Source organism: Rhinoderma darwinii, chromosome 5 (assembly GCF_050947455.1).
Source record: "Rhinoderma darwinii isolate aRhiDar2 chromosome 5, aRhiDar2.hap1, whole genome shotgun sequence".
Lineage (NCBI taxonomy): Eukaryota > Metazoa > Chordata > Amphibia > Anura > Rhinodermatidae > Rhinoderma > Rhinoderma darwinii.
In genome coordinates this window covers 246,609,367-246,627,577 of record NC_134691.1, presented here as the reverse complement: position 1 = coordinate 246,627,577, position 18,211 = coordinate 246,609,367, and the positions used below count along the sequence as shown (strand labels likewise).

The 18,211-nt window shown below is 41.9% G+C and overlaps 1 protein-coding gene across 4 annotated transcripts in view; it reads left to right on the top strand.

Moving 5' to 3' along the window:
* SEPTIN7 (septin 7) overlaps positions 1 to 18,211 on the top strand; it is a 220,265-nt gene that overhangs the window by 189,599 nt on the left and 12,455 nt on the right. For 3 of the 4 annotated variants that reach the window (XM_075827030.1, XM_075827029.1, XM_075827032.1), the window contains 3 exons: positions 5,797 to 5,848; positions 7,709 to 7,834; positions 14,702 to 14,722. In XM_075827030.1, coding sequence (XP_075683145.1) covers positions 5,797 to 5,848; positions 7,709 to 7,834; positions 14,702 to 14,722 — 199 coding nt within the window. The remainder of the gene's footprint in view (positions 1 to 5,796; positions 5,849 to 7,708; positions 7,835 to 14,701; positions 14,723 to 18,211) is intronic. The other variant, XM_075827031.1, reaches the window with a different exon arrangement.

The following is an 18,211-nucleotide window of genomic DNA, read 5'->3' as shown; positions in this document are numbered from 1 at the left end:
TGGTTTGAGGGGGGAGGGGGCTCCCCCTCTCACCCCACCGGCACCCTGCATGCGATCGCAGGGTGTCGGTGCTTTCTATGGCAGCCGGGGGCATGAACTAGCAGGTGCCTGTCAGTTTTACACTATAATGCAATAATACATCTGCAATACAGTGCAGTGTATTATAAAAGTGATCAAACGATCGCACAGTAAAGTCCCCTAGTGGGACTAGGAAAAAAAAGTTCAATAAGGTTAAATAAATAAAAACCCGAAAGAAAAATAAATGACAAACCCACTTTTTCCCTTTAACCCCTACCCGCACGAGTCAGTAACTATACGTCGTCGCGGGAGGTTACTTCCCGCACGGAGACGTATAGTTACTGAGTCGGTCCCGATGCACACTGTCGGGAACCGGGAGGTCTGCTATCGCCGACCGCTGATACTCCACTCGTGTCGGCCAGCTGATTTCCGCAATTAACCCCTTAAATGCGGCGATCGCATTTTAGGGGTTTCTAGCATATCGGCAGACCCCGCTCTCAAATTGCCGGGTTTGCTGATAGCATGGTAAACGGAGGCCAAATAACCTCCGGCTGGTCCTGATAGGCTTCCTGTCAAAATGACAGGAAGTCACTGTCGTACCCTATGCACACTGTCGGCGACAGTGTGCATCGGGAACCGGGAGGTCAGCTGTCCCCGACAGCCGACACAAGTGTTGCCGATCAGCGGCCCTGATTTTGGCAATTAACCCCTTAAATGCGGCGATTTATTGGGGGTTTCTAGCACATCGGCAGCCCCCATGGGGGGCTGAAATGGAACCGGAGGCCAGACAACGGCCTCCGGGTCTGCCATATATGGAAGCCTATGAGGACCAGCTTCTGGTTGGTCCTCATAGGCTTGCTGTCAGAGTGACTGTGACGTCACACTGACAGTTGGAATACATTACTCTACTAGGTATTGTAATGTATTCTAGCAGAGATCAGTGCTGCAGGTAAAAAAGTAAAAAAAAAAGTTAAAAATGTTTTATAAAAGTGTTAAAATCAGTTGGTTTTTTTCCTATAGTAAGTTTTTTTAATAGAGGAAAATAATGAAACCGTTAAAAGTACACATTGTATCACCGCGTTCATAACAACCCAAACTATAAAACTATAATGTTATTTTTCCCGCACAGTGAACACCGCAAACAAAAATGAAAAACAATGCCAGAATACAATTTTTTTGGTCACCACCCCCTCCAAAGATATAGAATAAAAAGTGATAAAAAGTTGCATGTACACAAAAAATAGTACCAATAAAAACTAACTCCCGTCCCGCAAAAAACAAGCCCTTACACAGCTATTTTGACTAAAAAATTAAAAAAGTTATGGCTCTCAGAATATGGCAATACAAAAAATAATTTTTATAGAAAAGTGATTTTATTGTACAAACGATGCAAAACATAAAAAAATTATATACATATGGTATTGCCGTAATCTTACCGACTTGCAGAATAAAGAAAAACGTAATTTATTACACACGGTGAACGGCGTAAGAAATAAAGAATTTCAACCGCCAAAATCTCAGTTTTTTTTTTTTTTGGTCACCTTACCACTAAAAAAAAAATTGATAAGTGATCAAGAAGTTGTATGTCCCATAAAATGGTACCAATAAAAGCTACCGCTCGTCCGCCAAAAATAAGCCCCCAGACCGCTCATTCGACCAAAGAATAAAAGTTATGGCTCTCACAATGTGATGATAGAAAACGATTTATTTTTTTTACAAATAGTCTTTTCTTTGTAAAAGTAGTAAAATATAAAAAACCTATATAAATTTGGTATCTCCGTAATTGCATTGAGACGCAGAATATCAACATGAAGTTGTCGGTTTTACTGCACGGTGAAAGACTTAAAAACAATACCCCAAAAACAATGGAGGAATCAGTTTTTTAGCCCGCAAATTATTTTTGTACAATTTCCCAGTATATGGTACTTTAAATGGAGTCAATAGAAACAAAAACTCCTCCCGCAAAAAATAAGCCCTCACACCACTTTATTGACGGAAGTATTAAAACGTTATGGCTCTTGGAAGGCGGGGAGTGAAAAACGAAAATTAAAAAGCAAAAAAGGATCAGTCCTGAAAGGGTTAAATAATTTCTAATAATAAAAAAAAAACTATGACCAAATATGGGGTATTGCCGTACTCAGGAGAAATTGCTTTTCAAATGTTGGGAGGCTTTTTCTATTTCATCCCTTGTGAAAATGAAAAAATGCAACATTTTATTGGACAAAAATGTTGATATTAATTTTTACGGCCTAATTCCACTAAATTCTACAAAAAACATGTGGGGTCAAAATGCTAAATATACCCCTAGAAAAATTCCTTGAGGGGTGTAGTTTTCAAAATGGGGTTACTTTTGGGGGGGTTTCCACCATTTTGGTCCTCCAGGGGAGTTGCAAACGCGACATGGCACTGAAAACTATTCCAGCAAAATGTGCACTCCAAAATCCTTCCATTCTGAGCCCTGCTGTGGGTCCAAACGTCAGTTTATGACTACATATGGGGTATTGCCGTAATGGGGAGAAATTGCTTTACATATATTGGGGTGCTTTTTCTCTATTCTTTGTAAAAATAAAATAACTACTCCCCCCTTCTGTTTTAGCAGGCTAATTCCACTAAATTCTGCAAAAAAGACTGTAGGGGCAAAATGCTAACTATACCCCTAGAAAAACGCCTTGAGGGGTGTAGTTTCTAAAATGGGGTCACTTTTGTGGGTTTCGACTGTTTAGGTACCGCAAGACCTCTTCAAACCTGACATGGTGCCTAAAATATATCCTAAAAAAAGGAGGCCCCAACATCCTCTAGGTGCTCCTTTGCTTCGGAGGCCTGTGCTTCAGTCCATTAGGACACTAGGGCCACATGTGGGATATTTCTAAAAACTGCAGAATCTGGGCAATAAATATTGAGTTGCGTTTCTCTGGTAAAACCTTCTGTGTTACAGAAAAAAATGTATTACAAATGAATTTCAAAAAATTTAATTCGTACATTTCACTTCTACTTTGCTTTAATTCCTGTGAAACGCCTAAAGGGTTAAAATATTTTCTGAATGCTCTTTTGAATACTTTGAGGGGTGCAGTTTTCAAAATGGGGTTATTTATGGGGTCTATCTAGTACATAAGGCCCTCAAAGACACTTCAGAACTGAACTGGTCCCTGAAAAAATAGCCTTTTGTTCTAAAATAGTTCTAAACCTTGTAAACCCCTAAAAAAATAAAAGGACGTGAAAAAAAATGATGCAAACATAAAGTAGACATATGGTAAATATAAACTAGTAACTATTTTGTGTGGTATTACTATGTTTTACGAGTAGATACATTTAAATTTAGAGAAAAGCTAATTTTTGCAAATTTTCTCTAAAATGTGAAGTTTTTCACAAATAAATATTGAATTTATTAACCAAATTTTTCACTAACATAAAGTACAATATGTCACGAGAAAACATTCTCAGAATCGCTTGGATAGCTTAAAGAGGCTCTGTCACCAGATTTTGCAACCCCTATCTGCTATTGCAGCAGATAGGCGCTGCAATGTAGATTACAGTAACATTTTTAGTTTTAAAAAACGAGCATTTTTGGCCAAGTTATGACCATTTTTGTATTTATGTAAATGAGGCTTGCAAAAGTACAACTGCGCGTGTTGAAAAGTAAAAGTACAACTGGGCGTGTATTATGTGCGTACATCGGGGCGTTTTTACTACTTTTACTAGCTGGGCGTTCTGATAAGTATCATCCACGTCTCTTCAGAACGCCCAGCTTCTGGCAGTGCAGATCTGTGACGTCACTCACAGGTCCTGCATCGTGTCGGCACCAGAGGCTACAGTTGATTCTGCAGCAGCATCAGCGTTTGTAGGTAAGTAGCTACATCGATTTACCTGCAAACGCTGATGCTGCTGCAGAATCATCTGTAGCCTCTGGTGCCGATGTGTCCTCGCTCGTCCGACACGATGCAGGACCTGTGAGTGACGACACAGCATGATCTCTCGAGAACACGGCTGTGTCTGCACTGCCAGAAGCTGGGCGTTCTGAAGAGAAGTGGATGATACTTCTCATCAGAACGCCCAGCTAGTAAAAGTAGTAAAAACGCCCCGATGTACGCACATAATACACGCCCAGTTGGACTTTTACTGTAAACACGCCCAGTTGTACTTTTGCAAGCCTCATTTGCATAAATACAAAAATGGTCATAACTTGGCCAAAAATGCTCGTTTTTAAAAAATAAAAACGTTACTGTAATCTACATTGCAGCGCCTATCTGCTGCAATAGGAGATGGGGGTTGCAAAATCTGGTGACAGAGCCTCTTTAAAGCATTTCAAAGTAATTACCACATAAAGCGACACATGTCAGATTTGAAAAATATGTGGCCAAAACGGGTGTCCTAAAGGGGTTAATGCTTTATTATGAAAAAAAAGTTACACATATTTGGTATCGCCGCATCCGTAACGACCCCAACTATAAAGCTATTATGTTATTTAACACGCTCGGCGAACGCTGTAAAAAAATAAAATTAAAAAAACAATGCCAGAATTGATGTTTTCTGTGAATCCTACCTTAAATTTTTTTTTATAAAAACTGTTCAAAAAGTCACATGTACTCCAAAATGGTACCGATGAAAATTACTAGTCATCTCGCAAAAAAAAAAAGCCCTCCGCTGCATCGGCGGAAAATAAGAAAGCTATGGTTCTTCAAAAATGGAGACACAAAAACATAATTTTGAAAAAACGTTGTTTTTACTGTGTAAAAGTTGTAAAACATAAAACTATATAAATTTGTTATCGACACAATCGTAACAACCTGCTGAATAAAGTTATCATGTTTTGTATACCACATGATAAAAACTCAATAAAACTTCATAAAAGTTAATCAAATTATATGTTTCTATTAAAAAATACAACTTGTCTCGCAAAAAACAAGTCCTTCTAAAGCCAGGTCGATGCAAAAATAAACAAGTTATAGCTCTTAGAATGCGACAATGGAAAAACGTAAAAAATGGCTTGGTCATTAAGGTTTAAAATAGGCTGGTCAAGGTGTAAAGGCGTTACTGTCATGCTGGTAAACAATTAATGTGTTTCTGTACATCAAAACAGACTCTTTGTAAAAGAATAAATCTTTGTGGTACCACAGTGGAATGCTGGCTTTGTTTTATACATTTCCATACCTCCCAACAGTCCAGTTTTTAGTGAGATTGTCCTGCAAAATAGCCCTCCTAAACGCCACGTTTCTGGGAAGTTTTGTCGGGGAATCGGGGGAAGGGCTTAAAATGTCCTGCGTATGGGATTCAAATGTTGAGAGCTCTGCATTTCTATTACATCGAAGTGTTCCCAATCTGGAGTATAGTATAGACTTACATTTGTTGGGTATGTAGAGTGTGTGTATAGTAAATGACACTGTCATCTGAGTGCAGGACACAGAAGGTTGGATTGTTTACAGTAGTACAATTGTCCCTTTGAGTAGAACATCCCTCTCTGGTGGTGCAAGGATTATTCCTGCATCTGTCTGATAGAGACAATGCAGCATACTATCTGTGCCTTGTAGGCTTGCATTACTTTTGTGTTTCTCATACAAGTTTGTATAAGCGCCCTTAAAAAGCCAGGATTTAAATAACTGTTTCTTTTCTTTCAGCTTGTACAGGACACTTGTTATGGCATAGTAATAATAATAGGACTGTCCAGTTGATGTGTAATTCATAGACAATAGGACATGAACCTTTTTAGTTAAAATAATTGCAGATTTATATCCTTTTTCAGACTGCTATAATTTATTTATTTTTCCTTTTTTTTTTTAACAGTTGAAAACAGTGAACATTGTGATTTTACTATACTGCGGAACATGTTGATAAGGTAAATAGATCTACTATGGTGATCTTCTGCTTCTCACAGGGGCAAACACAACCGTTATAGGGTGGGGTAATATTAAATACGTATCCACTCTTGTAAGATTTACTGATTGTAAATTCAGAAACTGTACATGTGACATACAATGTATAATCTAAGCCACTCTGACCATGATCTGAAATAGTACTAGCCATATTCTCTAAGGCCCCATTCACACGACCGGGATTCCTGGCCGTCACACGGCTGCGGTAGGAGCAATAGACGCCAAATGGGGCTACTCTCACGGGCAATTTTTTTTTTTTACTGCCCAGTAAACCGTGGTGTAAAAAAATGGAGCATGCCCTATTTTTGTCCGTTCTCACGGCCACATGGCTCCCATTGAAGTCTATGGGGCCATGTACAGCACGGCTGCCACTCGGATGTGATCTGAGTGATGGCTGAGCTTTCTGACGCTCGCTCTCTTCCCCTCCTCACAGTGCTTAAATTTGGATCACTGTAGTAAGAATGTCCATTGTTGCCCATAGCAACCAATCAGAGCTCGGCTTTCATTTTACCTGAGCTCATTAATATATGAAAGCTGTGGGGTTGCTATGGGCAACAAAATACATATTTAATACAAGACCGCTTGATAAATCTCCCCAAAATGTCACTGAGGAAGCAGGGGGATCAATCTACACTTGATCCGTAATGCATAGAACTATTCAGCTACTCGATAGCAGCTGTCAAGGAAGAAAGCCGACAGCAGCAATTTCATGATTTTCAAGCTGTTTAGAACCATGAGGAATGCAGTGGTGTTATAATCTATTGTTGGATCTAAGTAAGGGGGAAATGATGAAGTCCTGGGTTTGAATCTGAGCAAGGACAACATCTGCATGTGGTTTATATGTTCTCCCACACTCCATAAACAAACTAAGATTTATTTAGATTGTGAGCCAATGTGACAATGTGTGACAACTAGGGCTGGGCGATTGACCTAAATCCAAATCCGATTGTACATGTAACTTCGATTATAACTATTTTTAGCCCACAACCCCACACATGATAATGCCCCGATCGCTGCACTCCACGCAGTATAATTCCCCACAGCTGCATCATGCAGTATAATGCCTCACAACTGCCCCCACTCAGTATAATTCCCTCTCATATGATAGCCCCAGAGCTGCACCCATGCAGTATAATGCCCCACTGCTGCCCCCCACGCAGTATAATGCCCCACAACAAGCCTCACGCAGTATAATGTCCCCATAGCGGCCCCTACACAGTATAATGCCTCCATAGCTGCCCTCACACAACCTCTATAGTGCCTAATAAAAATAATAAAATACATACTCACCTAACCTAATTCCAACGATGAGTGGAGGAGATCCCTCTGCGCAGACAGGCACGAGGACGCGACTGCTTTGCGCCTGCCTATGCCGAGCCGCTCATGCCTCGGTACAGACAGGCGCGAGGCAGTGACATCATCGCGCCTGTCTGCGCCAAGCTGTGAGCGGCCGGCGTTACATAGTGAATGGTAGAGCAGAGATCTGACTGCTCCCTGCCCTATCAGTATTCAACTGTATCTGTGTCCTGAGCACACAGATACAGTTGAACCTGGGTAAAAAAAATTAATTCATACTGTGCAAGATGACGTCAGTGATCTGCACTGAATTTTTTTTAATTTTTTTTTTCTTTGATTAATTGCGCAGTGATAGTGACAACTGTATGGTATATAGGAAACTTGCACAATTGGAAGTATTTATAGAACGTCTTTAAAATAATTCGTATCATTCCACCAAATGCATAAAACCGTTTTGAGATATTTTTCTTTTTTTTTGTGTCTCGGAAATTGTAGCGCAGTGAATTATTTTATTTATCCTACTTTAGGACTCACATGCAGGATCTGAAGGATGTCACCAATAATGTACATTATGAGAATTACAGAAGCAGAAAACTAGCAGCTGTAACTTACAATGGTGTGGATAACAACAAAAATAAAGGACAGCTAACAAAGTAAGTGCCTACCACCTGATACATGGTCACCTCACTAGCTTCTCTTCTCTGGTTAACATCTCCCCATTTCTTATCATTCCATTCCCTTTGCCATCTCTATAATTTATCTGACATCTCACCCCCGTCTGTCTTGTGTCTTATTCACAATTGTTTTTCCATTTGAATCACCATGATTACACCTATGACAATGCCATCTTCACACAGAAATAGAATGTCTTCTGGGAGTAGTAGATCAGGGTTTTGCAGCCACAAAGTTTATTTTTTTTATTTTTTCTGTCTAACTAAAATATTAGGAAGCCTATAATACATCTTTAAAAAGTGGTGCATGAAAAGTAGAGCCAAAAACGAAGACTCGACAGTGATCTGAATCCTTGTGTTGTGACTCTGAAAGTATGAGACTGAACTTAAAAGTAAAAGAATGCAGAGTCAGAAAAGAAGAAGCAACTTCCGGTCAGCCATATTAGCTTATCTAAAGCTACTTTGTCAGCCAGCCAATCACAGCGCCTACAAATCTGTGACTGTATGTAAGAGTTCTTTATCCCCACCCACTCTCAACTGTCCTTGGTAACCACTCACTGTCAGATAACTCTGCCTCACACAGACCACTGATGTAAATGTATATACATATATCCACAATGCATAAATAATCCGTATGGAAAACACACTGAATAGTATATAGACAGGTTTTGAACTCTCCTAAATCAACTACCTAGCAGCTAGGAATGCTGGGAGATGTGGTTTATAAAATAATGATAGAAGTCTCTCTATGAAGGGCAAAAGTCAATGGAGTGTATTTATTATAGCTCCTATGACATATGCCCTTAATATTTTTTTAAATCTGCTAGGTAATGTCTAAAGAGCTCTTGATTCCCTTAGACTTTGATGCCTTATTTTGGGTGCCCCCTCCCGATACTAAAAGGAGTGTGTATTCGTAGATCTGATCTGTGAAATCAGGGATGTGCAGCTCAAACTTGAATGGTTGAATTTCTTTGTAGTATAGGGTCTGGTTTTAATTGAATTTGAGGCCAGTTCGAGTCCAGGATGCTGTGGGAGTGGCGAGATGACGGATCTCATGCATGTAGTGACCCCTACTGGCTCAGGAGAGAAAACACTTCATGCGTGCGGCAAATGTAGCAGTCACACTGCCGATTCCTACTTCGATGGGACCTTATTATCCAGAACCTTTTTATCTAGGTGTAAGACATAGTATAGTTTAAGCCACTGTTTTTCTCATTACATTCTGTATCTGACCAGACATATTACTTAAATATAGGCCTTACATATTTCAAATACCCAGTTAATTACGAGTTTTTGCTATATATCTTCACTAAATCACAATATGTACTGCTAGTTTTGGTTATACGTTATTTAAGTAATCTTGTGTTAAGGCTCTATTTACATCACGTCTTAGTAGTCAGATGTATACGTCGAAATGTATTGCCCAAAGGAAGGCTCTGACGTATGCCACTCTATAGAAATACAGTAGCATACGTCGCACAGGACCCATGTTAAAAAAAAAAAATAATGGATACCGCCAAGTATGCTTTTTTCGGAATGCCTCCGTGTAGAATAGTGTACGCAGAGACCAAAATGACACACTCTTGGCCTCTATCGGCTACATGGAGTCCTATGGAAACATTTTGCCATACACGCCGGGAGCTTTTAATTGGGTTGTCTACTTTATACAGCCCCTTGTTTTTATGTCCTATTAGGATACTTTACGCTAATAGAGGAGGGTCTCCCTATATGCTCCCCTTTATTCAATAAAGTTATTGGTGGGGTCAGCAAAGTTCTAGACCCTAAGCCCTTATTCACACGACAGGGTTTCTCGGCCGGGTGACGGCCGTTCATAAATCGGTCGTCACCCGGCTGCATTAGGAACAATAGACCCCTAATGGGGCTATTCACACGACCGATTTTTTGACGACCCGGGAAACCTGGCCGTCAAAAAATGGGACATGCCCTATTTTCAGCCATTTACCCGACCACCCGGCTCCCAAAGAAGTCTATGTGGCCGGGTAATACACGGCCATCACCGGAATGTGTCCCGAGTGATGGCCATGTATTCCGTCGCTCGCGCTCTCTCTCCTCCTCACAGTGCAGAGTGCATGTGAGGAGGAGGAAGGTCTTTTTACGCTCCCTGTAGAAGTCTGAATCTCCAATCCCCAGCCGGGGATTGGGGATTCCGCTACAGGAGAAGTGAGTGACTACACTGTCCATATATGGACACAGCGACGTTACTCACTTCTGAAGCGGAATCCCCCACCCCGTGGCCGGGCATTCCTCTCCAGGAGAAGTCAGTGACTAAACTGTCCATATATGGACATTGAAGTCAGTGACTTTTCTCCTGGAAGGGGGGGGATGGGTGCAACCTACAAGGGGCAGGGTGGCATTACCTACAGGGAACTTGGAGGCATTTCATACAGGGGGCTGGGTGGCATTACCTACAGGGGGCTGGGTGGCATTACCTACAGGGGGCTGGGTGGCATTACCTACAGGGGGCTGGGTGGCATTACCTACAGGGGGCTGGGTGGCATTTACCTACAGGGGGCTGGGTGGCATTTACCTACAGGGGGCTGGGTGGCATTTACCTACAGGGGGCTGGGTGGCATTTACCTACAGGGGGCTGGGTGGCATTTACCTACAGGGGGCTGGGTGGCATTTACCTACAGGGGGCTGGGTGGCATTACCTACAGGGGGCTGGGTGGCATTTCCTGCAAGGGGCTGGGTGGCATTTCCTGCAAGGGGCTGGGTGGCATTTCCTGCAAGGGGCTGGGTGGCATTTCCTGCAGGGGCTGGGTGGCATATCCTGCAGGGGGCTGGGTGGCGTCACCTACAAGGGACTGGGTGGCGTCACCTACAAGGGACTGGGTGGCGTTACCAACGGGGCTGGGTGGCGTTACCAACGGGGCTGGGTGGCGTTACCAACAGGGGGCTGGGTGGCGTTACCAACAGGGGGCTGGGTGGCGTTACCTGCAGGGGGCTGGGTGGCGTTTCCTGCAGGGGGCTGGGTGGCGTCACCTACAAGGGACTGGGTGGCGTTACCAACGGGGCTGGGTGGCGTTACCAACAGGGGGCTGGGTGGCGTTACCAACAGGGGGCTGGGTGGCGTTGCCAACGGGGCTGGGTGGCGTTACCAACAGGGGGCTGTGTGTGGCAACAAATTTAAATGAAATTCATCAGATTTTAAAACGGACAGGGAAAAAAACGCATGCAAAACGGGTCAAAATCGGCCGTTAAAAACGGCAACACGGAACGGAATCGGAACGGATGCAAAACCTTATGCATACCGGCCGACACTCGGACCCTGTCGTGTGAATGATTTTAATGAGCTCTGTAATACTTTGCTTTCCCTACTTTTATTAGCACATACATTTTTGTGCTTCCATTCACCTGCTAATGATATGATCTAGGGTTGTCCAAGCCAGACAGACACTTTTATCAATGCTAATATCTGACATACAGTAGTACAGTGATTCTTTTTAAGAGTGTGAGGTTTGGGAGAATAATTGCTTGACCAAACCTTCATTTTTAGGCGATTTTTAGGTACCCTGAATATTATTTTAAAATCTCTGAGGATTTACCTATTGCTTTGAATTACAAAGTCCTGCTGTATACTACAAAAAAAATAATCCCTGCCCCAAATTTTAGGAGGAATGTGTGGGCTTAACAGCAGCTCTCTCCTTTACCCCATCAGTGCAGTTAGAAAGTATATGTGAGTACTAGTAGGAGTGTTTATAATGGATTATAACTGTCGAAACCAGTGACCAGATCTTATGTAGAAGGATTATACGTCCAGCAACTCTATCTTCTCTGCCCACTGTCTAGATACATCGATATAAAACTAGATTTGTAATTTTACACAATTTTAGCCTTCTTGTGGCCATCCTGTGTTGCTATGGCATAACACAGCCTATGAAATACAATCCATTTTCAGACCTTATTCCATGTGTGTTCTGTACTTTTCCACACAAGAAATGAATCTCTCTAAACCTGCTCTTCATTGGAAGTAGGGATGTCACGATACCAGAATTTGGACTTCGATACCGATACTTCATTTAGTATTGCGATTTCGATACCAATTTCGATACTTTTGCCAACAGTAATAAAAAAAAAATTCTTCCATTTTCTGATGTGAGGCGCGACGTGATGAATTTTGAACGCTCCTCAAATTAATTGTAATTAATCCCATCATGTTTCTCAGTCATAATGGGTTAATGTGCGAGGTACATGATGGGGTTAATTACTATTAATGTGAGGAACATGGAGGTTAAATTCATCGCACCTCGCGCCTCACATTAATAAGTGATAGAAAGCAGTGTTTATTTCCTTTTTTTACAGCGCACACCTCATAAATGATGCAAAAAAATTGTTGTGCGCGCCATTACTGAATGTGAATATTTTATGTATTGAGACTTATTTTAATGTTTATTGTAAAAAAGGTGAATGTGTATTTTTTTTAAATTTTAACAATACTTTGTTTTTACTTTATTTTTAAACTTTAATGTATTGACATATATCAGATCTGTGCCAGTACATTAGCCTGTGGACAGATAGCACACAAGCAGTTGTTAGGACATACTTGGGTATGTCCTAACAACATGAAATATGGTAAGACAGCCCTGGGGTCCGTCAATAGACCCTGGGCTGTCTGCCCATATATGGTATGGCCCTCGATCGCGTCACAGGAATTCCCTGTGACGCGATCCAGGGGCATCCCCCCTTCTCATTTTCTCCTGAATGCTGCAGTCAGCTGTGATCGCAGCATTCAGGTGAATAACGGCGGAGATGAGAGGTTTCTCTGATCTCCGCCGTTATAGAGCAGGGCTGCGGCTGTGTAATACAGTCATTGCCCCGCTCCTGACAGGAAGTGCGCGCGCGGTCAGCATGAGGAGGTGCGGCCGGCGCTGCACTAATGAGCGGCGGTTCAGGCACTGAGGACAGGACATGGGGGTGTTTTGTAGAGCGCCCGCCATGTTCTGTCTTCAGTGTCGCTGCTCATTAGTGCAGCGCCGGCCGCATCGCATCATCCTGACCCCGCGCACATGTCATGACTCAGGAGCGGGGCTGTGGCTGAATTACACAGCCGCAGCCGCGCTCCCATACATTCATGTGTTACTATACTGAGCTGTGCGGCTGCGCAGCTCAGTATCGAAATACAGGAAATAGCGGTATCGAACCGTTTAGGAATGCACAGTATCGAAGTTTCGATGCACCGTGCATCCCTAATTGGAAGTTGGATTTTATTTCCTGTGAAAAAGCTTCTTCGACTAGGTTTCTTAGTGTGAACCTATGCATGTGGGTGTCGATTCATGTATTGATTGCACGCTTTTTCTGGACGTTAGCGGATGTCACTGGCTTGTGTGTGTCACGTAGGGTTCGTGGACCCACTGGACCGTACCGCTTTGGCGGTATGGCAGTTGGCCAACAGGGCGCAGGTTACAGTCTATAGTTCGTATAGGGTACCTGTGGCAGCTCGGACAGTAGCAAGGCAGGCCCGGCTGGGACTAGGCAGCAGGTAGATGTCAGGCGTGGAGTAGCAGGACAAGCGTGGAATACAGCACAGCACGGCACTTGACCAGGATAGCACGAGATACAGGAATAGGGAACACTGGGAACTGGAAAACACTAGGAGACCATTTGCTTAGACAAACTAGGATACGACAAACAACGCTCAGGCAAGGATCAGAAGGGCAGAGGCCTTCTTATAGTCCAGGAAATAATGTGTGTTGATTGATTTCATGTGCGCGCGCGCTGGTCCTTTAAGAGAGGGCACGAGCGTGCCCGCGCACCCTACGGGTCACAGCTGACCGGAGCGGAAGTGAGCGCTGGTGTCTCCTAGGAAGGAGATGGGGACCAGTGCTCACAGATTCATGGCTGCGGGTGTCGGGAGGTAAGTAAACCGGGCGCCCCGCGGCCATGGATGCTGCAGTGACATATGAAAACGACTTTCCCAGAGTTTCACTGAGTAGAATTAGGTTTATTTATAGGATTTTAAACCTATAGTGAAAAGTTTTCTCCATCAATACTCCCAGCTTGGTGGAAATTCCTCTTAACACCCCAAAATCATACTCCATAGGTTAATTTGCTCCCAGAGAATTTATGTAGACTTGAGATACTTATATTCCATCTATTGTTCTTAGAGCTAACTAGACACTTGGGAAGTGGGCACCAGGCAACAATATTAGGTTATATTACATAAGGCAATTTCCTTGTCAGACAAAATACCATCAAACCAGAGGACTGCTTACTGCCCATCACGTCTCTGAGATTATTGGCATTAACATTAGGTAATTGATGAACTATTCAGCCTCAATGTTCCTAGTTTATCATTATGTTCTTGTTTGGCATGTCAGGAAATTTATTTCTTAAGACAAATGGAATGTATACACACCCTAAATTGACTGCAAAAGAGGACTCTTAGCCCCTTCTTGTTTGACGAATGGCCGGCTGTAGTAAGAACTTGCCTACCACTTATGTATTTATGCATCTGAATTATATTGTATTATTGCAAAACATTCCTGTCTCAACCCCCTGAGATTCCTAAGGGATTTAATCATTGAATGCTATTAAAGTGTCTCTAAAATCTTAATGCATGAGTACTGATGAATCTATTTCCAATGCAGTTTTGCACCAATGGATGTTCTGCACCCCCTTCACAAATTTAAAATTAATCAATCTATACGCTATATCGTCTAATCTATAATCTGAAGTTTGATTCTTAGAAAACTCATCCTTTTCTTTACACGGTCTTGTTGCTAGATGCACAAATAAAGCTTTTCTTTAACTGATTAATTTTGATTTGCCTAATATACGCATGCTAAGTTCTTGTGTTTTTTGTTTTTTTGTTTTGCTTTTGTTTTTTAGACTTGAAACAGTTGAAGGCATGTAAGTGGTATTTTAAAATTTTCCAAAATCACATACTTCTGTTTGTGTACAGATTTATTTTAACCTTTTTAAATGTCCTATGATAGGTAAAAGGTAAAAACGTTAATAAATGGGACTATGGTTTTTATAAAACATTAGGTAATGCTCAATTTAAATAGAAGATTACGACATTAAATAAATAATTGAAGTTTGTCTAGTTTTATATGTACCAACCCATACAGAGGCACCATACATTGGTGTCTTCAGCATGTGCTGCCTTTTTGACATGTGCACGAAGACTAAAGAAAAGTGTAAGGGTATATTCAAACATTACGGAATTGCCACGGGTTTGCAGAGCGAATTCCGCACAGCAAATCCAAAGCATCCACACGTAGCAGAAATATGAGCATGCTGCAAATTTTCACTCCTGCTTTAGCACAATTACTTCATTAAGGCAAGTAAACCAACCGTGTCGAAGAAACCGCTATTCTGAATTATAAGTGGTCATCTAAATCAGATTGCAGAAGCCACGGAAGGAGGAAGGAACAACTGCAGAAGGAACAACGGACCGCACACGGAAGCCACCTGTGTGCAGTCAGAGTTTAACGGATCCGTGATTTGCAGCCATATGACTATCAGCAGATGCTTGCATTAGGACTCATGAACACATCCGTTGCTCGTCGTACATCCGCTAATGACTGATCCGTGAAACATGGATGGCTTCCGTATGCGGTCCATTGTTTTAACTAACCAAATTAATGAAATCGCCAAGACTGTTCCGCAAAAAACAGACAGTAGTAGGACCTGTCTTATTTTTGTTGAAATTGCCACACGGTTCCGTTAAAACAACGGAAGAGTGCATTGCCCCATAGAAATGAATGGGGCAGTGTGCTATCCGTTAAAAAAACGGATAGCACACTGAAGAAAATAACTGAAGTGAGTATGAGGCCTAAGCAATATAAGAAATAAAAATACTTATACTTGCCTACAGCAGACTTCTGTCTTCTCCCTGCGCCGCAATGTAAAGTAGGGGCCAATGAAAAATAATTCCCTTAGGGCATGTTCACACGGCACGAAGAAAAAAATTACGTGTGAACGTGTCGAATAAACTAGCATTTCTTGTGAAGTGGTTTTTAAAATACAGGGATTTTGACGCATTTTTCAAATTTTTTTTTGCTTTTTCTATTTTCGCTTTTTGCAAGTTTTTGGGCGCGTAGTTAGGACTCCCGCTAACTCTGGGAACTTTTGGCGTATTTTATGCACCAAAGAATTGATCCAACACTCCTTTTTTACACAATGAGTTTATTTTTAAAAACGCTTACGTTAAAAGAGCGTAGTATGTACTAAGGGCTCACTTTCTTATTGATGTAAATGGGAATCTTAATCAAGCTTTTGATGCTTTTTTAGTGTTTTTTTACGCATTTTGTGTGCGCATAATTTGGACTCCCATTGACTATGGAAACATTTGGCGCGTTTTATGTGTCAAAGAATTTACCTGACACTACTTTGTTTACGTAACGCGTTTTTATTAACACTTGCTTAAAAAAGTGCGTTGTGTGTACTAACGGTGCGCTTTCCCATTTATGTAAATGAAAGCGTAATTAAGTGTTTTTTTACGCGTTTTTTGGCACTTAAAATGTGCCAAGAAAACGCATCAAATACACGCTGTGCGAATGCATCAACTGAAAGCTCATTCACCACAGGGTCTCCCTTTTTACTTTAATTGTTCCTAGGGCTTGTCCACGCGTAGCGGAATTGCTGCGTATTTTCCGTCTGGAGTTGCACATCCATGCGCTGTGTAAAAATTCAGACCAGAAAGTCACCTGTTGTGCGTATTTTTTGAATCGCAGCATGTCAATTCCTGCTGCGAAAAGTCCACTGAATTGCTGCGTTTTTCAGGGAAGATTCTCCCAGCATTGAATCTGCACCAGTACAAACGCAGGAAATGGTGCGGTTTTTCCGCAGTGGAATGTCTGCTGCTTTCAATGGAATTGCTGCAGAAATCTTCTGCAGCAATTCCGTTATGTTCCTTTTGGTGTGTCCTATAGCTTCTGTCAGCTACTGTTTGTACAATCTCTTCAAAAATGGAGCTGGACAATGCTTAAAGGGAATGTGTTGCCAGAAAAACATGTTTGTTTTTTTTAATTAAACATTTAGTGTGTAGGTGATTAAACATTGTTCAAATTTTTTTTATTTTTTTCACGAGTCAGGAAATATTATAAATTAGATTCTAATTTATAATATTTCCCATTGCTGGTCACTAGATGGAGCTATTCCCAAAATTGCAGCATTGCAAAATTGGGTAAAAAGCCCTCGCTCTAGTGAGCTCTCAGCATCCCCCCCTCCTTTATCCTGGCTAGTGCCGGGATAAACGAGGGGTTTGAACGGTCTATCCTCCTACACTGTGTGTCGCCATTTTTTGAGCTAACACACAGTGTAGTAGGTTTACATACAGTAGTAAACGTACACAAACACGAACATACATTGAAATCTCTTACCTGCTCCTGCCGCCGCGGCTCCCTCCGGCCCGTCCGCTCCGTCTTCTGCCGCTGGTCCAAGTGCACAAGCCCGGAAGCCGCGACCGGAAGTAGTAATCTTACTGTCCGGCCGCGACTTCCGGTCCACAGGAAAATGGCGCCGGACGGCGCCAATTTCAAATTGGACTGTGTGGGAGCGGCGCATGCGCAGTTCCCACACAGACGGCATACACAGAAGTGGATGGGACGGGAGCCGTTCGCAGTCCCTAAGGGACTGTGGCTGCCGTATTCCATGTCTGTATGTGTCGTTAATCGACACATACAGAAATGGAACAAAAAATGGCAGCCCCCATAGGGAAGAAAAAGTGTAAAAATAAGAAAAAGTAAAACACAAACACACAAATAAATATAAACTTTTTTAATAAAGCACTAACATCTTTAACATATGAAAAAAAATTTTGTGATGACACTGTTCCTTTAAGAGGCTCTGTCACCAGATTATAAGTGCCCTATCTCCTGCATTATCTGATTGGCGCTGTAATGTAGATAACAGCAGTGGTTTTTATTTTGAAAAACTATCCTTTTTGAGCAAGTTATGAACTAGTTTAGATTTTATTCTAATTCGTTTCTTAATGACCAACTGGGCGTGTTTTTACTTTTTACCAACTCGGCGTTGTACAGAGGAGTGTATGAGGCTGACCAATCAGTGACCAAGCCAGCCAGCAAGCCAGCCGATCAGATTATGTAGGAGATCGGGCATTTATAATCTGGTCACAGAGTCTCTTTAGCAATTTGAAGACACCTTTTCCTGGCTTGTAGCCAAAAATAGGGAGGGGGGTGAGTCTCCCTCCCACATTTACAGCAACTGTATGTCAGGTTGATTTGCCTGCTTCACCTTGCTGTAACTCTTGGAAGTGCTCCCTCTGGTGGCCAACATAGGAAAACGTGTCAAATTATTTCATTTTTAATACTTCCCACCTTGTGAAAAAAATAAACACAAAGCTAAAAAAAATATAATAAAATTAAGTAACTT